The sequence below is a fragment of the Phocoena sinus genome, chromosome 14 (genome assembly GCF_008692025.1).
Source record: "Phocoena sinus isolate mPhoSin1 chromosome 14, mPhoSin1.pri, whole genome shotgun sequence".
Lineage (NCBI taxonomy): Eukaryota > Metazoa > Chordata > Mammalia > Artiodactyla > Phocoenidae > Phocoena > Phocoena sinus.
The window spans coordinates 62,840,686-62,861,071 of NC_045776.1; the positions used below are offsets into that span (position 1 = coordinate 62,840,686).

Below are 20,386 nucleotides of genomic sequence, written 5' to 3' on the forward strand. Positions count from 1 at the left end.
TACTTGTAGCGTTCATCTATGTGGGGTGGCTGCTGAGTCCCACACAGCTTTGCACCTGTGAGGGTTCATGTAAACACAGCAGTCAAGACCAAATGGTTCGAACACCTTTACAACCATACCCACCTCCCTCCCACGCCCCTCCAACTTGTATACATATTTATGGTTTGCTTTGGTTTTGGTTAGCATTTTTTTAAGTTGTGACAAAGTAAACCATAAAATAAAATTTACCATCTTAACCATCTTTTAAGTGTATAATTCAGTAGTGTTCTGTATGTTCACATTGTCGTGCAGCCAATCTCCACACACCTGTTCATCATGCAAAACTGAAACTCTGTCCCCATTAAGCAGTAACTCCCCAGTTCCCCCTCCCCCAGACCCTGGCACCACCATCTACTTCCTGTCTCTATGAATTTGACTCCTCTAGGGACTTCATATAAGTGGAATCATACAGTATTTGTGCTTCTGTGACTGGCTTATGCAAATTAACATAATGTCTTCACAGTTCATCCATGTTGTAGCTTGTATCAGAATTTCTTTCCTTTTTATTGCTGAATAATATTCCATTGTGTGGACGTACCACATTTTATTTATCCATCATCCATCGATGGACATGAGGTTACTTCCACCTCTTAGCTGTTGTGAATAAAGCTGCTATGAATGTGGGTGTACACATATCTCTTCAAGACCCTGCTTTCAATTCCTTTGGGTGTAAACCCAGAAGTGGAATTGCTGGATCACAGGTAATTCTATTTTTAATTTTTTGAGGAACTGCCATACTGGTTTCCACAGCAGCTGCACCATTTTTCATTCCCACCAGCAGAGTACATTCCCAATTTCTCCACATACCCACCAGCACTTGTTATTTTTACTTTACTTCTCTTTTTTTGTTTTTTTGTATTGAGTTTTAGGAGTTCTCTATATATTCTGGACATTAATTCCTTATCTGATATGTAATTTGCCAGTATTTTCTGTGGGTTGCGTTTTTATCCTGTTGATAGTATCCTTTGATGGGCAAAAGTTTTCAAGAAATCCAGTTTGTCTATTTTTTTCTCTTAATGCCTGTGCCTTTGCTATCATATCTAAAAAAATCATTGCCAAATCCAATGTTATGAAGCTTTTTCCCTGTTTTGTTCTAAGAATTTTTATAGTGTTAGGTTCAACCTTTGGGTCTTTGATCCATTTTGAGTTAATTTTTGTAGATGGTGTTAGGTAAGGATCCAGTCTCATTCTTCTGCATGTGGATATTCAGTTTTCCTTGAACCACTTGTTGAAGAGACTGTCCTTTGCTGTATTGAATGGCCTTGGCAGCCTTTTTGAAAATCTGTATTCTATTTCATTGGTCTGTGTGTCTTCATGCCAGTAACACACTCTTTTGATTACTATAACTTTGTAGTAAATTTTTTTTTTTTTTTTTTTTTTTTGCGGTACACAGGCCTCTCACTGTTGTGGCCTCTCCCGTTGCGGAGCACAGGCTCCGGACGCACAGGCTCAGTGGCCATGGCTCACGGGCCCAGCCGCTCCGCAGCCTGTGGGATCTTCCTGGACCCGGGCACGAACCCGTGTCCCCTGCATCGGCAGGCGGACTCTCAACCACTGCACCATCAGGGAAGCCCTGTAGTAAATTTTGAAATCAGCCAAGTGTAAGACCTCCCACTTTGTTCTTTTTCAGAATTTGTTTGGCTATTTAGAGTCCCTTGAGATTCCATATGAATTTTAGGATGGGTTTTTCTGTTTTTGCCCCCCCCCCCCAAAAAGTCATTGCAGTTCTGACAGGGATTGCATTAAATCTGTACAGCTTTGGATGTTACTGACATCTTAACAATATTAAGTCTTCGATTCATGAAGATGGGCTGTTTTTCCATTTATTTGTGTTTCTGTTGGTTGTCTTGGCACTGTTTTCTAGTTTTCACGTACAAGTCTTCGACCTTTGTTAAGTTTACTTCTAAGTATTTTTTTCTTTTTGATTCTATTTTAAATAGAATTGTTTTGTTTCTTTTGGATTTTCACTGTTAATGTGTAGAAATGCAGCTGATGTTTGTTGATTTTGTATCCTTCAGCTCTACTAAATTTGTTTATTTTGTGGAATCTTTAGGGTTTTTACACATAAGATCGTGTCTTTTGCACCCACCTTATATTTTAATATTGTTTTGTAACTTCTTTTTCACTTAATAAATGTTTCACACATTTTCCCATGTTTCACGTTTAATTACAAATTTACCAAAATTTGTTAGAACCAAGTATTATTGGGTCATATGGGCACAGCACACAGTGAATGGAGGCCTCGCCCTCCCCAAACTCCTCGCCAGCACGATGCACTAAGGGACTTCCAGTCAGTTCTGCCCCTTGAGCCGTCAGAGTGTAAAGGCCAGAGGCCCTGTGGCTGCATAGCAGGCAGCTGGCCTGTCTGCCCTCCGTGCTTCCTCCCACTTCTCCCCACCAGCACTCCTCTCCTCTGGGAAGCTCCCTGAAGCCAGGAAGGAGGATTCTATCTGAGCACCGTGGCTAAAACCCAGCTTCTGTAACTCAGTCTTTTCTGCCTGATGACGAGCATCTGTACTGCAGTCCTCAGATCAGCACACACAGACAGGAGAGTGTGGAAGCGGGGTGCTCTGTGTGCGCTGAGGAAGGGTCCCCAAAGGTGTCAAGGAGGGGTGACCTGGAAGCAGAGCTGAGGAGAATGGGTTGGTGGGTGTCGGGGAAGAGAGTGCTGGGTGCTGACAGCTCTAAGGGTCCAGGGAGTGTGTTAATTTAACTTTTGTCTCTGTCTCTGTACAAAGAAGAGCTGAACACTGGAGGGGGTTGGGAGTTCATCTTTGTCCTTGTGCTGGGCCACATGGAAAGTTCTCGAACTAGTCCAGCCACAGCGTCCCTTCCCTCAGCTCCACCGCCAAGAGCCCTTTAGAAAAAGGAGGACATGTGAGCCACTGCTCTCCTTGGGGCTGGAAGGTCCACTGCCTTAGCGGGTGAAAAGCCAGTACCATGCCGGTGGCCTCCTGTAGGTCCACTTTTGTGTGTCCCCAGGGCGCATCACTGCAAGAGGAGACAGTTATGCCAGCCACGCCCCTCACCGGGGTGCACCCTGATCTCAGAAACAGACATGAGACTTAGGCCTAGAAGCATGTGACTCGGCATCTTAATCCGTCTTGCAAGGTGCTGGTCAGGGTGACTGTGGCCTCCCCATTTTGTAGATTAGGAAACTGCAGAGGAAGATTAAGTAACTTACTCGAGGCTGTGGAGCTGGTGAGCAGCAGGACTGAGGATCCAACCTGTGGGCGCTTACTGCCCAAGCCCAGGCCTGTTCCCACCCCCCATTTCTGCCATCCCACTGCCCTCCAGCTTAGCAATTCCCTCTCCGTCTGAACAGCTAATGCCCTCGCCCCAGAGTGGCAGTTGGGAAGGTCTGCACTCCTTGGTGGCACCCTGCCTATCTGTCTGGCTCCCTCCCCACTCTGCCCATGCTGCACTGCACAGTGGCAGGTCGGACCCATTCTTGATTCCATGCCACGTCCCCTCGGCTTGGGGGTCCCCTCACCCACTCTTTCACTGACTTCTCAACCTTGGGGACTTAGGGCAGTTGTGATTTCTGCAGGAAGACCCCAAGATCAGTTAGGTGGCTCCCCACCCGTGCAGACCTCTGTCACTGGACTTAGCTGTGAGGTTCATGTTGTCTACGTTTTGGCGCTCCCTGGGCAGGGCCAGGCTTCTGTATCTTTACTTTCTGTCTGCTTAGCCCAGTGTCAGCTCCTAGGATGGGCTGTGATTGGTACCTGTGCAGTGGAGCCCTTGGGCTCTGTATGTTCTTGGGGGGTCAGGCTGGCCCGTGACTTGTAGGCAAGTGACTTTGATGCACTCCAGGAGGGAATACAGACTTCAGGAGCTAACCAGCACCCCGGGGGCCGGTGGATGCTCCTCACTGGTGGCCACTTAAGACTGATGCTGGCTGAGCTGGAACTTTCTTGGTTAAGATGATAAATGGTCAGCTTGGGTTGGCTTAAGCAGAACAGTGAATGAACTGGCATCTTGGGTTATCTCGTGTATAACAAACCACCCCCAAACTTGCTGGCTTAAAACAACAGCTTTATTATCGTTTGTGATGCTGCTCTTGGCAGGGCTCTGTGGGGCCAGCTCATCCCAGCTCCTCACGGGCTCTGCTGGGGCAGCTTGAGCAGCCCGGGGCTGAAACAGCTCACCAGGGGCCCCGGGGCCTGGCCTTGAGGCCCACTTCTCACTCCGTGTGGCCAGCTGGGGCCTCCTCTCAGCAGGATGGTCTCAGCGGGGTTGGACTTCTTACATGGCAGCAGGCTCTCTCCAGAGGGCAGATGTTGAATGAAGCTTCCTTACAAGCCCGCCACACATTCTGTTAGTTAAAGACTGGTCCAGGGCCAGCCCAAATTCAGGGGGCGGGGTGCACACAGGCTCAAAGAGCCGAGGAGTCCAGGGCGATGCTCGGAGCAGCAGGCCCGGTCCTGCACGCTCATGCTTACACTCTCGCCCGCCTTCCCTCTGGCTTACTAGCCCTCATTTCTCCCCTCTGGGCTTTGCGGGGATGGGTTCCCCCCAGGCAGGTAGTTTACTCCTTGGGCTTTGGGGCCAGATACCTGGCCTCTACCAGGCAGCTGTGTGGCCTTGGGCAACTTTCCAGACCTCTCTGCATGCCTCCGTTTCCCCCTTGTGGTGAAATGAGTGAGGGAAGGCCCTGGGCCATGCTGCCTGCTGGTTTGAGAAAAGCCCGGGAGCAGTGGGGGGCCAGGGAGCAGCGGGGCTGGCCCTAGAAAGGCAGCGTCCCTCGGACGGACCCCCGCGTGGCCCTGGCCCTGGAGGAAGGCACGGCCGGGTCGCAGCCCCTGCCCCTGGAGACACCTGCTCTTTTGAGTTTCACGAGGCCTTAGCGGTGCCAGCTGCTCCCTGTCCCCTGGCGTCCAGCAGGGCCCCACCAGGTCTCGGCGCTGGGTGTCTGGGCCCATGGCCCCGCTCGTCCTTTCTCTTTCTCACAGCGCAGGTGGCAGGAAACCACCTTCACAACGGCTTCCCTCCAGCCACTCAGCCTGTGGGGAAAGGGTGGCACGTTCCCAGCAGCGCATGTGGGAGTCTGGTGTCATTGGTGGCAGCCGCTTGGCCCAGGAGGGCGCAGGCGTCCCCGCCTGCCTGAGTGTGGGCCCTTCAGGTCCTCTCCCCCGTGCTCTCTGCACCTGCCTTCCTGGGCTCCCCAGGGGATGGTTTCTGGGCTCTTTTCTTGAAGGTTAAGGGGGGACTGTTAGGGTCTGGCCTACAGAGGAAGAGCTCTGGCGGGCCGGCTGCTCTGCACTGGAGAGAGTGCGGCTGTGTCGGGGCTCGTCCCACGTACCCCGGGAACAAGTGCTCACAGTGGCCTGGGACTGAGTTTCCTGTGTGCGGGGGATGGCTTTGAACACACTGCGTGTGCTCAAGACTGGTCGGCAGCTGCTGGGCTGAACTTGACCTGTCACTGTAGAGCTCTGGCTCAGGGCCCGGGGCCTGTTGTAGAGGCTTTGCTGTTGGAGTGACTGCCCTGCTACTGGAGACGCAGTAGGGCATTTGCATTTGGTGCCTCTGCTTGCTGATAGCCCTGCACCGCTGCTTCCCCCAGGACCACATAATGACCAATAGAGGGAGGGGGCACTTCCCTGGTCTTGTGGAAGCTCACTCTCAGCTTGACAGTGGAAGTGGGCCCTCCAGAAGAAGGTGGGGTGAGCTGGGTGCCGCCAGGGGCCACGCTGGCCTTTTGGTCCCAGCACTTGATCTTCCGTGCTCTCATGGGAGCCCTGGCAGGACTTTCAGCTCTCAAGCAGCTACCGCTGGACCTGCCCAACCCGCACTTGCTGCCACATGATTCCAGAGCTCGTGACCCTCATGCTAGTGTCCATGCCACCACCTCTTGGGTGACAGAGAGAGCATCCTCAACTAAGAGACCCCTTGGCAACAGCCCTTTGTATCAACGACCACTGATGTCCAGTTCGTTGTCAGGTGTCTCATTTGTCCCTGAGCAGATATTTCTGAGCCACCTTCCCAAGGCCCAGGCCAGAAGCTGAAGGAGGCCAGGGAGCTGGACAAACACCCACCGGGCACAGGCATAGTCTGCCGTGACGCCTTTGCCAGCCAGGTCTGCCCAGCTGGCTATCCAGCTTCATGGGCCCCTGGTGGGGGACTGGGCCCGTGTTGTACCACAGCCCTTCCCCCGCAGGGACTGACTGTCTGATTGACCACACCGTGGGGCCATCCCTGGAGGCTCAGCTGGAGGAGACATTGAGAAGGCGACTCTCCATGGACGTCAGTGCAGCAAGAACACACGGGGTGGGGGGGGCTTTTGGAAGCAGGGTCACGACAAGGGAGGCGGTGCCTATGCTTTGCAGCCACTGGTCCTGCGCAGCTGTCAGATGGCCAGGCAGAAGAGCCAGGCTACCTGTGTCCCAGCTGCAGCCAAGTACAAATCCCTGGGATGGGGAGATCGCTGAGGTGCAGCCCCTGTGACTCAGGGCTCTTGTCCCCAGTAGCTCGTGGTCTTTCCAAACACGCACACCTGGCAGGTGGCGGGCTTTCGTCCGGTGGACCTCAGTGTAAGTGCCGGGGTCTGCGGGCTCAGTCCCGCAGTGACAGGATGCTTTGTCCTACTTTCAGACTTTAAGCTATTCGATGTCCCTTGGAGAGTCTTTTAACTCACAGGTGATTTATTGGTAGCCTGTTTTTTTTCCCTAGGAGCAGTGATTAGGGACGTTACATGAAAAACCAATATTTTAAATGTTTGAGCTTGCTGCTATTTTCCAATGAATAAAAGCCAAGAGAGATGTTATGTGTTTTTTTTCTTTGTTCCCAGGCAAGCCAATTTTTTCAGTTGATATTCACCCTGACGGGACCAAGTTCGCAACTGGAGGACAAGGTATGTTCACAGGTAGTGGAGGGAGCGCTCACAGCCCTGCGCCTCACCCCATGTCTCCTGATGCCCAGGAGCTGGGAGGAGGGAGAGGGCCTGCTGCTCATCAGCATGGATGTGCTAGGTCACATCTAAGCCCTTTGTGGCTCTGGCATACTCTCTGTAACTACTTTGGCAGCAGATTCCTGCTGACTAGGTTCATATTACAATCAGTCTGCATCCCCACCTTACTGAGCACGGGGAGTGGCCGGTGGTCCTGTGGACAAAGCCCTAGCCCCAGAGGCAAGGTCTCTGGTAGCATTTGCTCACCTTGAAAAAGGGAGGAGGTGGCTAAATTATGAAGTTAGTCATGTAGTCATGAAGCTTATTTTTCTGGGCTCAAAAGAATTCAACTCTGTCACTCAGGAGCTCTGGACTTAGCTGGGGGGCCGGAGTTTTGTCCTTGTCCACGAGAGGGGGCGCACCTTCCCGCCCGACTTGGCACAGTGAGGTCTTGGGAGCTGTTGAGGAAATATTTTTACCTACTGGCCAAGAGGCCATTTCAAGTGTGCTTTATGGTAATTCTGACATGTCCATTTCTAGGCACTTACTAGTTTTTGCCTTCTGTAACAGAAAGTTAGTGAGAGGTTGCCCTTTTTTAGTTATCAGTAATGGAAAACATTACTAAAATGCATAGATGTATATTTTTAGCAGAGTACTACTTCTGCTTATGACCACAGGAACCTCAAATGCCCTCTTTTAGTTGACCTCCCATCTGTAGGTGATGGCAAAGGGCAGGTAAGATGGTAACGATCCTTTCCCTGTGTTGAGGGCACATTTCAGGCTTGGTTCTCAAAAGTGTCCAGTCAGCTGTGGGAACAGCAGTGGACCCCAAGCAGCACCTAGAGGGGAGGGGAGGTTGCAGGGGTGCCTGTGCACAGCCCCTTTGGGTTCAATATGAGGGGTCTGGGTTCTGGGTGGGCACAAGGACCTCCTAGGGGCCCCTGGTGGACCTGTGTTAGAGACCAGGCCAGAGTTCAGTGCAGACCCAGGCAGGCCTCAGCCTCCTACTGAGCCCACTGCCTCCAGTCCCCAGCGGCACTTGTTTTTGTTCACCTTCCCTGTGACACATAATAGTAACTCAGATCCCGCTGATCTATCAGCCCTGACTTCTGACAGCTAGGTGAGGGCGGGTCACAGGCTCCTATTGCCACTCCTGACACATTGAGTTGTTTCTGCTCCTTCGTTCCAGGACAGGATTCTGGGAAGGTTGTAATCTGGAATATGTCTCCAGTCCTCCAGGAGGATGACGAGAAGGATGAAAATGTCCCCAAGATGCTTTGCCAGATGGACAATCACTTAGGTATTACAGGGTGGCCCTTTGCAGGCTTTGCGTGTTGGCACAGTGCCCAAGGTTAGCACGTGTGTTTGTAATTAGAGAGATAAGGCCCGTGCGGCGGTAGCTCCCCTCGGCCTGCTGTCTGAAGGCACAGATGTTGGCTGCACACCTGGGTGAGTTATTCAGCAGAAGACTCGGCCTGCCCACAGAACCATCTTTGGACAGTCTGCAGGTACCTCTGGTGATTTCCTGCTCATGAGTCGTTACTGCCTGATTCCATGGGGCTTTGGGGCCAGCGACCTGGAAGCAGTAGGGTTCCGGGGAAGGGTGCACGAAAGACAGTTCACCAAATGTCTCAGGTGGCCGCCGTGTCACTTGGGGCCCTTTGCCAGGCCCTTGTGGCCACTGGACAGTGTTGTAGTTTCCTTTCCTGCTGTAGTGCCTTAGTTTCCTGCCCTTGAGCATCAGGCTCTGGTTTCTAACCTAGCTGCCCACTGAGATGCTCCACTATCAGTTATGCCCCCTCCCTGTGTGCTATGTGTTCCTGCTCTCCCGACACGCCCCTTGGCGTCCTCCACCCCAGAACACAAGGTGCCCGCAGGCCACGTGTGGACCACATCTTGGATAATGTCCCTTCTGCTGTGGGGCTCCAGAGGCTCTTGACCCATCAGGGCCAACAGGGATTTCTCCTGGCCTTAGTTTATAAGTGCAGGACCAGTCTACCTGCAGTGTTGACAAGTTTGGAAAAAGAGCTGGTAGGTGGCTTGAAGTCAGAGTTTTATGCTCTACCAAGCTGCTCCCCTGAAAGTTCTGGGAAAGGCATCTTGGCCTTTTTAGTATATGCCCTCATTTTGAGAATTATCCCTACTCAGAAATACATCTCATCATTCGACAGCCCTGAGATTTAGTTACTTACCAGTTTTCATGGAAAGAAGCCTTCTCCTATTGACTGTTTGATTAAGCACTAATGCTTCTCAGATGACGTAGCGTTTCCCCTCCAGACTCTGCTCTGGTATTTGTTCTTACAGCACAAGTAGGTTGGTGCGTGAACTGAATTGTTCTTCCGGGGCTTTCACACAATAGGTACCTTGAGTAGATCAGATAGATTAGATTTTGTAAACCCTCTGCATCTTGCCAAACTGCACAAAGCAAATGAGCATGGCGAATGGATTTTCATCACCCTATTTTTTTTTCTTCCCAGCATGTGTGAACTGTGTGCGGTGGTCAAACAGTGGGATGTATTTAGCTTCTGGGGGAGATGACAAACTGATTATGGTGTGGAAGCGGGCTACGTAAGCATCATTTTCTTTACTTCACATTTTATTTTTAGAAGCTTCTTTGCTGGTCTTTATCACAGTCGCTGTCCCAACCCTGGCACTGAGGTCTCCAGAGCTCTGACTCGATGAGTACCAGGAAGCACATGTAGGCGAGGGCAGCTGGGGCCTAACCAGGGCGGTGGGTGGCCACCTACCTGCCTGTGGACCTGCTCAGCACTCCTCACAGGGCTGCAGAGTTTCACCTGAAAAAGAAGGGCTCATCCCTTGCAGGGCTGACATTGATGGCTTCATTTGTTTTGTCCTTCAAGTGAAATTTCCTAACACACAAGGTGCTCTGATGGGATCTGGGGTGGGGGATCCAGAGCGTGCCCTCTTGCCATTCACCTCATTCTCTGTCAGCTTTACCTGGGGCTCCCAGGAGCCCCACCTTCCCCAAAAGCCCCTGCTCTGCACCCACAATGAACTGACCATCTCCTGGAGTCTCCTAGGGTGGGTCCTGGGCCTTTGGGGCCAGCCAGGCTGGGGACCAGACCCCACCCTCCTGCTCAGCCAGAGTGTCCCCAAGGCTGTGGCTTGGCGAGCAGAGGCGCACTGTCTCCCTCAGCCCAGCCAGCTGCCTCCGCGAGCCCTTCCTGTAGGTTTGAAAGAATTCTACAGGAGCTAAGGGTGTTAACAGAGCCTCTGGGGGTCCGAGGTATTGGTGCCCTGTCTGCAGGGCTCCGTGACTGCTCAAGGCCCAGGAGCGAGCACCCCAGTTCCAGTGCTTTCCCTGCCCCAGTATTCAGGCAGAGGCGTTCAAGTCCTTACTGGAGGGATTGAAAAATAGTGTTGCTTCTGCTGCTTTAGCCAACGTAAATAACGTATTTAGTATACAGTTTGGAAAATTGAAGAGAAAAAATCATAATCCCACCATCTAAAGGAAGCCACAGTTAATATTTTTGTATTTTTCACGTGTGTCCTTCTGGTCCATTTTCCAGCATAGGTGATGTATGGTATCGTGTTGTATATGACATTCTGGGACCTGTTGCCTTCACGTAATTCTATCCCATGGACATTTTCCCAAGATTGGTGTAGGCCGTGTAACGTTCCATCCGGTGAACAGATCATAATTTGCCCAGTCAGCCCCCATTGTTCACCCGTTTGGCACTCGCCAGCCGCTGTCTGTCTGCTTTGTCTCTGCGATGCCCGGAAGTCCCCGGGTGCCCTTCTGACTCCTCTCTCACACAGGTACATCGGCCCCAGCACCGTGTTCGGCTCCAGTGGCAAGCTTGCCAACGTGGAGCAGTGGCGATGTGTCTCCATCCTGCGGAGTCACTCAGGCGGTGAGTGGGCTGCCCATGGGGTGGGCGCCCCGGCGGTGGCCGAGAGCAGCAGCGGCACCTCCACGGCCCCTGTGGACTGTGGGTCCTTAGAGCAGCCCTGTGTCTGGGCCACCCCTCCCCTCCCCGCTGCCTGCCTCCAGCTGCGTCAGTGTCCCCACTCCTGCCCTCATGGGCTGTATGTTTATATCTTTAATGTAGAACTCCCCACGTTCCGCTGTTTATCCTGGGAACTGAGTCACTACCTCCATCAGTGGATCGCTAAGTCCGTAAGCGCACTTTCTTTATTCCACAGAAACCCGCACACGGGGGCCCACTGGAAAGCTTTTTACTTGACTTTGAGAGTGTTTGCAAAGTGTTTTAAATAGGCTTGGTATGGAAAGAAACTCATTTTTCAGATTTGGACTGAAGTTGACTTGGTCAGATGCCAAGGATACCAGAGTCAGTGCAATTCAGTCTTCCTCAGAGAACCTGCGATCTAGCCGGGAATAGCTGGGAGGGTGTGCCAGGCAGGGGCCAGCAGAAGCCAGAAAGGCTTGGTGCCAGTGGTGAGCTGGCAGCATGTAACCCCACTGGACGTGTACTGCACGGCAGCAAGCGGCGCGGGGTGGGGCTGGCTAAGTGTGTGAGGGCAGGTCATGGAAGGTTTGCGCTCCTGCTAATGAGGGTGCCCTTTGTCGTGGAGGCTTGAGAGGGGGATCATCTGACAGCCCTGTGGAAAAGAAGGCAGTTTCAGGGGTTCAGATGAAAACTGCAAGGGCCCAAACTAGGCCTGTGATCATTGAGAGAGAGGAAGAGACTGACCTGGGGACTTTGAAGGGCTGAGCAAAGGGAGGCATGAGGGAGACCCCTAGCTGGGTGCCTGGGGAGCCAGCGGTATCCTCTGCTGAGACCATACGACCATGGGTTTATGGGGCCGGATGCCAGTTCAGTGCAGGATGTGCTGGGTTTGGGGGGTAGGAGTGGGGGGTGTCCCGAGCTGGTTGGAATTGAGCCTGCCACTCGGGGGCTGGGGGGGTGGAGATGGGGCAGGAGAGAATCAGCTATGGTCCATTGCAGTCTGTGCTCAACACCCACTCTGCAGACGACACTTTAAAGGTGAACAGACCCACCTCTTAGAGACCACAGATGGAGTCCACATCTTTGAAAGCTGATAGTGTAACATTGTGTTATCTTTGATAACAGTAAAAATGTGTAACTTACCCTAACTTGCTGGCAGGTGCTCACAGTGGAGTCTAGTTGGGCTTCTCTGGAACTTGGACAAGGTATCCATGAGGTTATCCAAGTGGGGTGGGGCCTGAGTGACGACTTTCGTGGGACCCCTAACCTGAGACTTGGACTGAGCCATAACCTCGCCCTCCCTCCTGGCCCACCACCCCAGGGCTCCTCTCGACCAGGCAGGTAGGGGTGCCCACCTTCAGTGGGGATACCTGCCACTCCTTTTGCAGTGGTCCTGGTAGCACCATCAATTGCTAATAAAAATAGTTTTTTTAATGGCCATAGAAAGCTGTTTCCCTACCATGATAGATCTCTGTGTCTTTTAAACCACGCGCACATGTTATAGTTCACAGTTGAGCCTTGTTCCCGTTGATACTGAGAAAAGACAAACATGGGTGCTATCACCGCATTTGTTATTTTGGAATTTCTGCAGTACAGTTAAGCAGAATCAGAAGAAGGTAGACAGGGAATTCCCTGGTGGTCCAGTGGTTAGGACTCGGCACTCTAACTGCCGGGGCCCAGGTTGAATCCCTGGTCAGGGAACAAGGATCCCACAAGCCATGTGGCGCAGCCAAAAAAAGAGAGAAAAGAAAAAGAAGTAGGTTGACAAACTGGAAAACAATAGAAAAATGAGATGATATGAGGAATAAAGCTTTTAGGACTTATAAAGCATTGAAAAGCACTTCAGACTAATAAAAATAAGTCATTGAATTGGCCTTATACAAGAAGATTTTTAATTATCTGTCTTTCACTAATCATAGCCAATTGGAATATCTAATGATAGAAAGAGATAAGTGCAGTTTTACTCAGATTCCCAAGGAGGGTCTCACTGAGAAGGTGGCATCCTGGGGTTGAGCAGATGGCGATGAGGGGACAGCCGTGTGGACCTGCAGAGAGCTATCCAGGTGGAGGGAGCAACTGGGGCAGCAGATGGAGTGTAGACGTGGGCTTAGGACCAGGGCGGGGGGGAGTGCAGAGGGGAGGGGCCCGGGAGGGGCTTTCGTCTGAGTGAGGCAGAGCAGTGTGGAGGCCTGGGCAGCAGTATGGAGCCCATATGGTGGGGGGGCCGAGGCCGCACTGGGGAGACCAGTGATGTGATCTAGGTGAGAGCCTGTCGGGGGCCGTGGGTCGTCATGGTGGAAGTCAGGGCAGGTGGTCACACAGACTCCCTGGGGTGGGAAGTGAGGTGAGGCCCCAGAGGAGGTGGGACGGCTTCCCAGACTGTGGCCTGAGCAGCGGGAGGGATGCAGGTTCCTCACTTGAGGTGGGAGGGGGTGTGGGGGCGAGTGGACATTGTTGGGTCCGCAGTGCCTGGCAGCAGGGTGAGTGGACCTGCGGGCTGGCTGTTGGGGGGTGAGCCTGGAGCACAGGGGAGGAGCCTGGGATGCGGCTGAGCCGGGGAGCCAGTGAAGGTGGTGGAGAGAACGTTTGAAGGAGGCAAGAGCAAGCAGTGTGCCCCACGTTGCCTCACGGTCGAGTGAGCACCGAGGATCGGCCGCTGGACTGGATGGCATGGAAGCCGCCGGTGGCCTTGGCAAGCGTGGCTCCTGTTGGTGAAGCCGGGTAAAGGCCTAATTGGCGGGCGCTCAGGAAAGACCGGGGGAGAGAGCTGGACGGAACCCAGCTGGTCTTGTCAGGCACCTGCAAAGAAAGACAGCAGAAGAGCTGAGGGGAGGATGGACTCCAGGCCCGATGAGGAGACGGAAGGGCTATAGCGGCTGGAAGACCCATCGGAGAGTGAGCGGGGGACGTGGCGGCAGGGAGGGGGGCAGTAAGACCAGGGAGGGGTCGCAGTGCTCTGTCAGGGAGGGTCTCTGGGCATGACTGTGGGAACGATGGCTGAGGCCAGAAGCCAAGGTCATTGGAGTAGGTGGAGGACTTTAAGGGTGTTAGAAAAATCATCCTCTTGGAATCACCAAGAATGATGCTGGAGAGATGACGGGAATGACAGTGACCAGAAACTTACATCTTCAAGGACAGGGAGGGTCTCAGGTGTGTGTAGAGCTGTGGCGAGAAGGAAAGGGCGTTGTATGGTCTGAAGACAGAAGCTCCAAAACTGGGGTTTGGGGAGGAAGTCATGTCACATGTGTGGATTTACTGCAGAACTCAGCAGTGACTCCAAAGGGTGTCTGGAAGGATGACTCAGGACGTGGGAGAACTCATTCAAACAAAGTTAACAACATTGAAGGAGGCTACAGTGCTCCTGACAGCTTGGTGTGCTGTGAAGGCGGCACCTATGACCGATAACAGAAGGCAAGATTCATTCCCCACACATGACGGGGTAACCAGCCATTCAGCAGTTCGTGGGTGAAAGGAAGGTAATGTAGAGCCTTAGCTAAAGACAGCATGATAAATTCCAGGTATTAAAGAAACGTTCTAAATAAAGCAAGGGAAAACGGAATTGAATATTTATTAGACCTCCAGCAGAGGGAATATTTTTTCAAAGTTAACAAGCAATAAGAGAAATCATTTTTAAAAATACAACAAAGGAGAATAACTGACTTTACTACATAAACCTTCTACAGCATAGGAAGGTAAACTGATGGAATTTGCAGCTAAGGTCTGTATTGTCCATAGTCCATGGAAATTGCTAAGAAAACCGGTCTCCTTTCTGGAGTCCCAGGTGAGCATGTCTCTGCTCTAGGACTCAGGAAGCACAGGGGGGTCTGTGGTTTGCACGGCTGCCCCCCAATCCCACCCATGCTCTGAGCCCCAGAAGAGGTTCCTGTGCCTCCTTTAGCAGACACTGCGTTCTCGTTAGACCCGCCAGCACAAATCACCTCCCAACAGATGGGGTAGGAACAGAGGAGTCCCTGAAGACAGCTTCAGACACACCAATGTGCACAGTCTTCATTTTGCGAATTAAAGTGGAACTTCAAACGTAAAAATGTACTCAATAAGTTAGAAGGGAAAAAAATCATAATCCTCAAGCTAAAAAGGGACTTTTGAAAAGGACATTCTGCTAGTAGAAATGTGAAGAATCCAGACTCATGAAAATGCCCAGGTGCTCCGCCCAGGTTCCCATGGTGCGGCATCCGTCTCAAACAAACGCCCCGGGGTGTGCAGAATGACGTGGGAACGAGGAACTGGAACCTGGTCCAAGTCCACTGCTGAGTTAGGTCTGTTCCGGGTCTCGAGTGCCCTCAGCCACGCAACGCGGAGCAGGACAGTGGGGCCCAGGCTCGTGCTCAGCACTGGCGCACACACGGGAGATCACAGTGCTGCCCGCGTGGGCGGTCTTGTCAAGCTGACTCTGAAGATTTAAATCATCCTGTGAGCAAAGGACTAGATGGCTCCTGACTGGCTGCTCTCTCTGTTTGTTCACCTCACCAGCCATCCCTCCGCACTCCCGGTGCCGCACCAGGCACTGAGGTTGGAGAAACCAGGGAGACCTTGGCTGTCACGCCGCGCTCTGATGAGGCCGGGTTAGGGTTGGAGAAGGCGGCTCAGCCGGCCCGAGGGCTGCAGACCCAGCCATGCAGTGGCACGAGTGCCACACTCTTGGCCAGGCCCTCAGTGCTTTGTCAGAAGGGAGTCGGGTGGGGCCGTTAGATGCTTCAGATCTTAGGACTGATTGCAGAACCTTAGTGGGGAAGTTCTTCAGGTTGGTTTGGAAAAGTCTAGTTATGATGGTCCCAGGTCAAGTCTCCTCAGGTGTGAGAACGCCGGGGGGCTGCTGACTGGCCAGCTGGCAGGGTGGAGCTGCGCTGTGTCCATATCCACCACCAGGTAAGAGACTCACCATTGGCCATTGTCTTCCAGATGTGATGGACGTAGCGTGGTCCCCCCATGACGCCTGGCTGGCCTCGTGCAGTGTGGACAACACCGTGGTCATCTGGAACGCAGTGAAGTTCCCAGGTCCGCACCTGTGCCCGGGCGGCCTTTCCGTGGGGCTGCCCGGCGGTGTCTGGAACGGGTGGGCTGGGTCTCCTCGGCTGGTGGCAGCCAGTCTGTCTTGTCAGTAACTCAGGTCTTCTTTATCAATCACATTTAAGGTTTAAAGAGAAGTTTACATTAAAGAAAAATAATAGTAACCAAGTGCCAGCATGGGTGTCCCTGCTGCAGGCTGTGCGGATGGACCCCTGGCACTGGGAGCCCAGCCAGCTGCTCTTGAGGGTGCGCCCTCCCACTCCGGGCTCTGGCCTCAGCCCAGTAGCCGTCTCCTCTGTGATGCCCTCGAGCATGAGCAGGCTATTAGATCCAGTTTTGCAGATCAGTTTTTCTGTTAACGTGTTTGAAGTCCCTACCGATGGCAGAGCCTGGGATGGCACTGCAGTTTGCAGCCAGTGAGATGCTTCTAGTCCCTGCCTGGTGACAGGAGCATGTTCTTCTCATAGGCTCGGGTCCCGGTCACTTGCTCTCTTCATAAGCTTCCACCGTGTTTGGGGACTCTGCCTAGCCACCGTGGCTGGGGTGTCATTCAGCTTACAGCTCTCTGGGGTCCAAGCTCCCTCCCCTTTGTCCTCAGTGATGACGAGCAGAGGACTCACTCAGCGCAGGGCCCAGTCCCCCAGGGAGGGTCACATCGGGAGGGCTCGGATGGGCACGGGCTCCTGTCTGGAAAGGAAATCATGGGCAGGGCTGCGGCTGCCGGCAAGGTGAGGCGGCGCATTTCAGCTCTGGCCCTGGCTGCCTGCCCCTCTGAGAGCATGTGCAGCCTCAACCCACACATGTCAGCTTGGCTGGAGGGAAATGGGTGGTGCCCACCTCCTGGGTGAGAACAGACTCTTCTGCTTGTGCCCAGGGGTGGGGCTGACCAGGGCAACTCCTGAAGCCCCTTCTGTTGGCCGGCCGACCCGTGGCCCATTTCTAGACAGAGTCACTGTTTTCCCCTTGGTAATGCCTTTCCAACCTCACTTATTTGTCCTCACAGAAATCCTAGCTACTCTGAGAGGCCATTCTGGCCTGGTGAAGGGCCTGACTTGGGACCCTGTTGGTAAATACATTGCCTCTCAAGCCGACGACCGCAGCCTGAAGGTGTGGAGGACGCTGGACTGGCAGTTAGAGACCAGCATCACCAAGCCTTTCGATGAGGTAAGAGGCCTGGCAGGTCCCCCACCCCCGCCCTCTGCCTCCCACACGGAGCAGGGGCTGCCTGGGGTCCAGACGTGGTCGGGGAGCCCAGGGTCAGGTGATGAAAATCGTTCACTTCTCAGAAGCTATTAAACATCCACCTTTGTAGTGAAAAGGCTTGTAGGTGTTAAAGCTGAAGAGTTTACAGCACGCTGCCCCTTGGGGTGTGGGGGACGTAGAGGGTGGAGGAGGCTCTTGTGTCTTCCTGAGGGCGCTGGGCCGTGCTTGCTGACCTTCGCTCTGCAGGCCAGCCGGCTCCTGTGGAAGGCGTTAACAGTCCAGTTTGCAAAACATCTGGAGCTTGGACTGCACTGGCTTGTGTAGTATTTTACCATCTCTTCCCTCATTTGAGTTCTGATTTCATGTGGGACCAGAGCTCAAGGTCGCCACTATTCAGTGGACATTTCTTGAGTGCCTCCTGTGTGTATGACTGTCCTGAGTACAGGAAATGAATGTGGATTGAGATGGAGTTATCCAGAGTGGGCAGAAATGGCTGGGGGTAGGTGGTGGTCATGTCAGAGAGGGCTTCTTGGAGGAAGGGACTTGAGTACGAAGTTTTGCAGGAAGAATAGACACCTGCCCACTGGTCAGGGCTGGCTGTGGAGAAAAGTGGGTATCACATGTTCAGCTGTCCCCCAACCCACAGAAGTTCCTGAACTGGATCCATGAGCCTGGTCCTTACCTCACTTAGTTCTGCCCTCCTTGGCAGCCACCTAGTGTGAGAGGACATGGGCTGCAGGCCTTGTGGAAAGCCACTGGGCTCCTGGGGCGGCTGCGGGGGGTGGGGGGCGCGGGCAGGACAGGAATGTTTGGAATCCTGCAGGAGCTGGCAGCACTCTTCAGCCTCTGGGGGGGCTGTCCTACCTTGGCTTGGACCTGGCTGGCAGTGGAGGCAGGTGTGTCCCCATGCTGCTCTCGGGCCCTGCCCTGTCCTGCCTTCCCCAGGGGCTGCGCAGCCTGGATCTTAACCCCTAAGCCTTTCCGACTGCCCTGGACTGACCTTGACCTTCAGGGGCTGGCTTTTAGCCAATGTCATCTCACTTTGCAGGAGGCATGGTGTGAAGAGGTGCCCTGCCTCTGCCAGGGTCAGGGGAACAGTGCCTTTCTCTTGTGCCATTTATGGTTTCTATGGACTTTACAAACCTCTTCTCCTTGGCTGGTGGCGTCACCAGGCTTTGGGCGAGGAGACAGGATCCAGAGAGCAGGTGGGGCCTGGTGGTCACTGTCTGCAGTGCAGAGAGAGGCTTGTGACCAGGCTTCCGAGGGTCAGCAGTGCTCTTTCTCTGCAGCAACACGTGGTCTGCAAACCTCCTGTGGGGTTCCCCAGTGCTGGGTAGGAGAAGGGGTCTGTGGTCAGATAGATTTGGCCCAGATAGGGTTGACAGTGGAAAGAGGTGGCCGTCCAGCCGTCCCCTCAGCCTGTGCCGCCGTGCAGTGGGGGAGGATAGAATGGCGCCCCTACCGGTCTCCTGACGGCCCCGCTGTCAGCTCACCCGGAGAGACTGGAGTCAAGCTGGCCGTGTAGCCAGCAGCTTGGGCGTGCTCCACCATCGTGCATTTGTACATCAGAGCTCAGTTTGATTCCTGGGGCCAATTTTGGTCACAGAGTTGGCCTTGGGCTCCTTTCAAGCACAGACGTTTCTCGCAGTGTGGAGGGACGACCCACGTGTTGCGGCTCAGCTGGTCCCCTGACGGGCACTACCTGGTGTCTGCCCACGCCATGAACAACTCCGGCCCCACCGCCCAGATCATTGAACGGGAGGGCTGGAAGACCAACATGGACTTTGTCGGGCACCGGAAAGCTGTGACTGTCGTGGTGAGTCCACTTGGCCTCAGGTTGGCCGACCATCAGCGCCGCCCTAAGTGGGACCCTCAGAACCTGGGCAGTGCCGTGCTCCCCCATCCTGGGTCATGTGTTGGACTGAGATGGTGGCCTCTGAGATTCAGCACACGTTGTTAGTTTCTTGTTTCATTTTAAATACTTAATGTTTCAATATTTTAAACTAGTTATACAAAATAGAATACATACCCATGTGCTTTATTGGCAAATGGACGTGATGAATATGAAGTTAATATTTTATTTAACGTGATGAATGTCACCAGAACCAGACTTTGATTAGGACACGTGTCATCCTCGGCACAAGGCCTGCTGGGTAGCTGTGAAAGTGCGATGACGCGTGCCGGTGCCCGGGGCTGGGGGACGCCTGCTGGGCTGGGATCCTGGTATGTCTCATATTTGGCGTAGGGTGCGTGCTTAATGCTTGATGAATTACTAATTAACCCTTGTTACTTGGTTTTAGAAATTCAACCCAAAAATCTTCAAGAAGAAGCAGAAGAACGGGAGTTCTGCAAAGCCCAGTTGCCCATACTGCTGCTGTGCTGTCGGCAGCAAGGACCGCTCGCTCTCTGTCTGGGTGAGCCCTACTGTGAGCTCGCTGCTCTGTGGGGAGGGGGTGCCTGAAAGAGGAGAGACCCCCCCCACTTCTGGTGGTGCTCAGTGAGTGTTTCTGCCCTGAACCTGGGCCTGGCCAGGAGAGGCCACCCTGCCACCCAGCCAGAGCAGCTCTTGTGTCCAGACCCAGATCATACCTTCAGTAGTCAGGGCCACAGTTGGCATATTGTGTTGGGTTTCCTTTAAAAGAACTTTGTGTAGATATAGAACCTCCATAGTGGATCTACCTGAAGTACACAGCTCAGTGCATCTGTCGTCAGACGTGTTTACTTCCGTGTAACTATTGCCCCAGAACGCTCCCTGCCCCTTCCCTGTCAGGACCCTGCCCGCAGCGCCCCCTCAGCCAGGGCAGCAGCACTAAGGATGTCTGTCACATGGATGAGCTTTGCCTGTTTCTGGACTTTATATGAATGGAGTCGTGCAGTGTTTACTTTTTTGCATCTTGTGTTCTTTTCACTTGGCGTAAAGTGGTTGAGCTTTGTGTGTGTTGCGTTAACAATAGTTTATTCCTTATCATTGATTTCCCCATAAGCAGTGTGGATTTGAAGTTGTAGATTTGGAGGTTATCCTCTGGCTGCATTTAGGACAGTTGCTTCTCACAGAGCAATCCTATGACCCCATTTCAGACCCTGGACCTCGTGCGTCCTAGGCGGTTCAGGCGCATTCTTCTGGGCTCGCCTGGGCCTGGGCTCCATCCCTGGTACTTTGACCAAAACATCACTGACAGGTCAGGTGTTGACAGAGGTCCCAGGTTTCTGGGGGGTCTGTAGGCATGTCTGTGGAAGGAAGGCCAGGCTGGTTCTCTTTGGGGAGTAGAACTAGGATGGGGCAAGGTTCTCATGG

At 53.2% G+C, this 20,386-nt stretch overlaps 1 protein-coding gene across 5 annotated transcripts in view; it reads left to right on the plus strand.

The window, feature by feature from the left end:
* Positions 1–20,386, plus strand: part of LOC116738714 (protein HIRA) — a 75,030-nt gene that overhangs the window by 9,676 nt on the left and 44,968 nt on the right. For 3 of the 5 annotated variants that reach the window (XM_032602364.1, XM_032602363.1, XM_032602365.1), the window contains exons 2-9: positions 6,830–6,892; positions 8,118–8,228; positions 9,406–9,496; positions 10,709–10,803; positions 15,781–15,876; positions 16,892–17,052; positions 18,740–18,907; positions 19,392–19,505. In XM_032602364.1, the coding sequence (XP_032458255.1) occupies positions 6,830–6,892; positions 8,118–8,228; positions 9,406–9,496; positions 10,709–10,803; positions 15,781–15,876; positions 16,892–17,052; positions 18,740–18,907; positions 19,392–19,505 (899 nt within the window). Of the gene's footprint in view, positions 1–6,829; positions 6,893–8,117; positions 8,229–8,303; positions 8,437–9,405; positions 9,497–10,708; positions 10,804–11,001; positions 11,070–15,780; positions 15,877–16,891; positions 17,053–18,739; positions 18,908–19,391; positions 19,506–20,386 lie in introns of those variants that run through there. The other 2 variants (XM_032602366.1, XM_032602368.1) reach the window with 2 other exon arrangements.